This window comes from Lissotriton helveticus, chromosome 7 (assembly GCF_964261635.1).
Source record: "Lissotriton helveticus chromosome 7, aLisHel1.1, whole genome shotgun sequence".
Classification (NCBI taxonomy): domain Eukaryota; kingdom Metazoa; phylum Chordata; class Amphibia; order Caudata; family Salamandridae; genus Lissotriton; species Lissotriton helveticus.
The window spans coordinates 84,171,942-84,177,941 of NC_136068.1; the positions used below are offsets into that span (position 1 = coordinate 84,171,942).

Here is a 6,000-nt window from a genome sequence, read left to right on the forward strand (position 1 = left end):
ATGGTGGTAAAACGACTTTATCTAGTTTGCACCAAGAGTTAGGAAAGACGGCGATTACTGATAAAAAGCGGGATCAACAGCAGCATATAGGAGAACTAGAGGAGGCTGTAGCGAGGGCCGAAAGAGCGCATGCCTTAGATACCTCGGAGGACATGACACACGTATTGAACCTGGCAACACAGGAGTATAGGGCATACACACGAGAGGAGGTCCCTGATAGACTCACAAAAACTCAGCATACCATCTACGGCCAGGGGATAAGGCAGGTATATTACTGGCTTGGTTAGGAAAGAAGGAAGGGGCGAATAATTGGATTGCACAGATACGTACATGAGAAGACACGCTAGTCCAGGCCCCACAGCAGATCGCAGGCGAGCTTGCACGTCATTACGAATTGATATACACACCAGTAGCCGATGCAACGGTGGAAGAAAACCTGACATTTTTACATGATATACAAACTCCTACCCTTAGGGAAGATGCTATTTCAGCATTAGAGGAAGATATAACACAGGAAGACATTGCACAAGCGGTTAGGGCGCTGCGCACTGGGAAGGCGCTTGGACCAAATGGCATCCCGATAGAATTTTATAAATTAGGAACTACACAACTAGTGCCACGACTTCTGGACATGTATAAAGAAAGCTTGATAATTGGGGCTCTACCTAGGGGCCAACGTCTCGCCACAATCGTTGCGATACACAAGCCTGGTAGACCAGCGCAGGATTGTGTGTCATATAGGCCGATTTCTCTGCTAAACGCAGAGGCAAAGATATTAGCTAAAGCCTTAGCTACGAGACTACAACCGTATCTATCAGAAATCATTGACCCGGACCAGTCTGACTTTATGCCACACGGCAACACAGCACTTAATCTGCGGCGGTTATTTAGTGTGAGGGAGCGTAGAGAGTCTTTAGGTGAAGACGCGGCTATAATCTCCTTAGATGCGTGTATGGGGTTTGACCTGGTGGAATGGCCCTTCGCGGTTCTCCAGCATCTGGGCTTTGGCCCCAACTTCTGTAAATGGGTCGGACTATTATACAAGCAACCACTGGCGAGAGTGGTGGTTAACGGATGACTCTCCAGAGAGTTCCCCCTAGGTAGAGGGACGAGACAAGGATGTCCGTTATCACCCCTACTTTTTGCAATAGTTTTGGAGCCTCTGGTGGGGTGGGTCAGACAAGATCTCACATTAAGGGGCATACGTTGGGCACTAGGTTGGGAAGACCGAATTTCGTTATACGCAGATGACATCCTGTTATACCTTACTTCCCCAGCGCGGTCTATTAATTGTCTGCTGGACATCTGCGCCGCATATGGCAGAGTGTCCAGATACACGATTAATTGGGATAAATCGTTATTATATGTCCTGCGGGGCTCACCACCTCGGCTACCGAGAGGGTGCGCACTACAAGTAGTCACGGATGGCTTCAAATATCTAGAAATATTTATCACACATGACCGGGAGCAATTCATTGATAGAAACTTGATACAGCCGCTACTGCGGCTCAGACAGGATGTCAAACACTGGCGAACACTGCCTCTTACACTCCTTGGTCGTGCCGCGCTTTTTAAGATGGTGGCGCTGCCGCTATTCTTATATGCATTGCAAAACACCCCGTACCTGGTCCCATCTAAGTATCTCGGGGCAGTAGAGGCAGAGATAACTACTCTGTTATGGGATGGGAGGGCGCCCGCAGTGCTGTGAAGAAATTAAGCAGGAGTTGGTATGACGGTGGAATTGCTCTGCCTGACATCAGAGCCTATTATTGGGCCTCGCACCTAGTCCCGATCAACCAGTGGCTGCATGTCCCCCAAGAGGAGCCAGCGTTCAGGCTTGACAGACATCTTTTGGAGCCGGCAGGTATCATGGATGCCCTATATAATAAGAGGCGAAAGCACTCGATTACCGGACCAACACTTCACACGATACACATTTGGTTTATGGCTCAGCGTGCATTGGGATGGGAAGGAGTGGTTACCTTGGCAACGCCGTTATGGGACACGAAAAAACTCGGTAAACTAGGCAACTCCAAGGGATTCAGGAAGTGGGATACTATAGGGATTTCGTCGGTAGGGGTTTGTGGAAGAAGGGGGAGGTAGTTCCTTTCACACACCTGCAGACCACCTATGGCCTAGCTGAAACTGAGCGATTTCGCTATATGCAGATTAGGCACACCCTGCAATCAGTCCTACCGCCAGACGCGACCCCAGAGGAGTCCTCGCCGTTAGAGGATAGGCGTTTGACCGATCATCTCCAAAAAAAGGCGATCTCAATGACTTATAAAAAAATAATAAATAACAGACCTGACCCTACAGGAACAGTCAAGGCTGCATGGGAAAAGGATGTGGGAGACATTGATGAGGCGGATTGGCAAGAGGCACTTGCCTCCCCGAAAGAGGTGGCAATTCCGTCAAGGCTATGTCTTGTACAACTCAAAATTCTGCACCGCACATACTACACAAGGGTGCTATTACATAAAATTGGAAGTGCAGACACACCGCAATGTTTGAGAGGTGTGGAGAGCCAGGGACCTTTTCCCATACTATATGGACCTGCCCCACAATAGGAATATACTGGATGGCAGTGATGAGGACGCTCTCCCAGGTTACGGGAATCACGGTACTGCCAGAGCCAAGGTACTGCTTGCTAAATATTTGGGAACCAACAGATTTAAATACAACGGCGCAGGGGTGGGTGACCGTGGGAGAAACAGTGGCAAAGCGAAACATAGCGCAGAGATGGGGATCCGGGGCCAGTCCTACCCTAACCCAGTGGTGTGCAGACATGGACCTGGCAATGGTTGCGGAGAAGTCTTTTTTTTATATACCGGGGATGTCCCAAAAAGTGGGAAAGGGTATGGGGGAGCTGGAACTCCTACCGAGGTGATATCTGCGAACCACCGCTCCCTGAGAATTACGACTCAGATGAGAGTGGCTAAATGGTTTTGTTTTAAATGCTATGTCCACCAGCCTGGAGGTGGACCTCTACAATTGAAGGAGTGAATGTATATATGCAAAACAATGTGATCTGTATTTGTCATGCCAATATTGATGTATGAAAATTGCTTTATTTCTTTAATAAAAACGTTTCCAAAAAAGAGTTAGGAAAGAGAAGAGCACAGAGGGTTCTGAAAGTTGAATGTGTGGGAAGAGGCCGATAAAGGCCTAGTGATTAGTCCATGGTTTGGGGAGCTGGAGGGAATTTCAATCAAATAAGTTTAGGTGGGCAAAGTTTGACACCAGTCATAAGCTGGACTTATCTCAAAGGTGTGAAGTCAGCAAGGGTGGAAGATTCTAGGCGGGTGGATATTCTGCCCAAATATTGAAATCTGCTACGAGAGCAGTATGACTGTAGAAAGGAACTCGGCTAAGAGACTGCAACATTTATTAGCAGACCCAGGAGAGCTAGAATGCAGGTAAGTGAGCAAGAAGGAGCAGTGGTGATCTTGGTGCCCATCATTTCTGCATGCAGTAAAGGATCATGCGTCGTGTGATGCAGTTTAGGATGCTTCTAAAGTTTCATCGAAACCTTTCCTCTTTTATTGAGTTGAGGGAGGTGCAAAGCTTTAGAACAGAGTGGAGAAATCGGGTCGAATGCAAGTGCCTCATGAATCCAAGCCTCTTTGATGAAGAGATTCAGATGTGCATCTTGAATGAGATTGTGGATGTCCAAGTGGTGTCTCTGGAGGGAGCACACATTAACATGCATGTTGATTAATATGTCGGGTTAAATAAGTGAGGAGGAGCAGAATGAACCCAGCAAGCGGTAATGTTGCTGAATGGGGGCAGGGAGGGCATGTTGTTCCTGATGGGAGTGGAACTGTGTGACTGAGGAGAGCATGAATCTAAAAAGAGGATATATATGTTGGGAGTAAGCAGGCCTTTAAGTGGGATGAAAAAACTGGGGCGGGGAGGGGAGTTAGTCTCTCAAAGGGGTGTGGCCAATGTAACTGAGGGCGTGGCTTAAAAACATGTAAGCTAAAAACCGTCGAGACCCGGCCCACTTAAAGCCCTGGGAGTAAGTGAGACCAGGAAGACTTTCCGTGTTGTCTGACAAAATCCTGCTGACTGGCGCAGCGTAGTAAGTTGAACGACTAAGCGAGTGCAGAAGAAAAAACTTGAGCTCTCTTGCTCCCAGCGCAGGAGATGGAGCGCTAGTTTGCAGCAACTTGCTATTAAAAACTAAGACAAGCCGGAGGAAAATAAAGCAAAAAACAAGATAGAATTAAAGCCAGCTCAGCGTGAGCACATATTTAAACATTTAAAATAACTAGTAAATCACAGGGACATGACTCCCCACAACAATCCCAAGAAACAAAATTTGGTGTAAAAAATTTTTTTAAAAGTGTTTCCTTCAAGCGCTGGTTCCACTCGTGTCTCACTTTCCATCCCAGCTAATGGAGGACTTGATTGGCCTTTGTGGCAGGTAAGAGTTACTCCAGATGTGGGATATTCTACCCTCTGATTTGGGTGAACAGTACTTAAATTTGAGCTAGGACAAAGTGATTTTGTATGAAACGTACACACTTCGTCAGCTCCATTCACGCACCGTCAATCACCCTGGACTCCAAGGAAGGAAAATAGAACTAAGGGTTGAGGTGATTACCTTGAAGTAATCTGGGTAAATAATTAAATCCTTTTCCGATGTGATTGGACTGTCATTTCAAAACTAACATGGTCTGACTGAGTTGTTGGGTATAAGTTACAGTCCGGCACAAAATGGTCTTCGTGGCTGATTTGACTTTGTTCGGAGCAAATTGTGCCTAGGTTAACTATTTTTTGTTCTTTCACCATGGCAATTTCTCCATGAACTACCTGGAGGAATTTGCACATAGTTTGCTATGTGATAAAAATAGAAATTGCTTGGCCCCAAGCTCCCCCGCCCACCAAAAAAAAATCACGACTTTTACAATAAACCTGTAACATGCTGTAACTATATTTTACCTTGGTGTTTGCAGTGAGTGGGGTTCCTGGTTCACACAGAATAAGGTTTTTAGGAGACTTTGTCCTTTTTACTTTTTATTTTTTATTTATTCTTCTATATGGGAGTAAAGGATGGCAAAAAAAAAATGTCTCCCGATCTGCCCCATTTGACAAATTCTAGACATTTTAACCAAAACCACATTTAACAAAAGGAATTCAAATCCTATCTCTACAATAAATTGTCCCTCAGAAGAGGAAAAGCAGCCAGGTGAAGGATATCATTTGACCACAGGTAAGTAATATCCTCGCTGAGGTTCCTCCCCCGAAGCAGATTAAATGCATTTTATTGGGGTTGTTCCTTTGCAGCCTGTAGGATCTTCACCTACAATGGAGCATGCAACGAAACCATGGAGTACATTTAGTCCTCCCATATGATGACTATATGTCTTTCCCTTCTTCCCATATAGGAGACTTCAAGGCGCACCCCAAGGATCTCATCGTCGCCCCTAAATGGCTGAAGGCCTGGAAAGGCAATGAACTGCAACGCTGCATCCGAAAGAAGAATTTTGTGGGCTACCGTATGTTTACAGAAGACCTTCACAATCTCAACAAGCGCATTCGATTCCTGTACAAACGCTTCAACCGATATGGCAAACACCGCTGATTTTTGCAGGAGGAAGATTGTGATATTGTCAGAAAGTTCCAAAGTGGAGGAATGAAGGGAAGAGGGATCTTTGTGTCAAATAAAGATTATTTTCTCAGCTTTTTGTATTCCGCTTTTACTGATGGCAGTCTTGATTTTTTTTTTTTTTTTTTAATAAATCTTTTTATTAAACAATAAAACAAAATACATAAAATAACTCTCAGGTGAACGTCAGCAATGCAAATGCACAGGTTACAATACCATACAGAATGAAATATTCCACAGTTAATAGTTAGGGTCCATCTTATTCTTGCAGTGCTGTATCGAGGCCTGACGCAGGCGGATCACAAATGTCACCTCGGTGACAGGCAGTCTTGATTTTTAAATAAATACCCAGATCCTGGTTGAGGTTTGTAGCATGGGGGCCCAAC

The 6,000-nt window shown here is 45.5% G+C and overlaps 1 protein-coding gene across 1 annotated transcript in view; it reads left to right on the forward strand.

Moving 5' to 3' along the window:
- MRPL51 (mitochondrial ribosomal protein L51) overlaps positions 1-5,689 on the forward strand; it is a 43,925-nt gene extending 38,236 nt beyond the window's left edge. Inside the window, exon 4 of the mRNA XM_078651571.1 lies at positions 5,394-5,689. Within this exon, the coding sequence (XP_078507697.1) occupies positions 5,394-5,590 (197 nt within the window). The 3' untranslated portion in view covers positions 5,591-5,689. The remainder of the gene's footprint in view (positions 1-5,393) is intronic.
- The last annotated feature ends 311 nt before the right edge of the window (positions 5,690-6,000 follow it).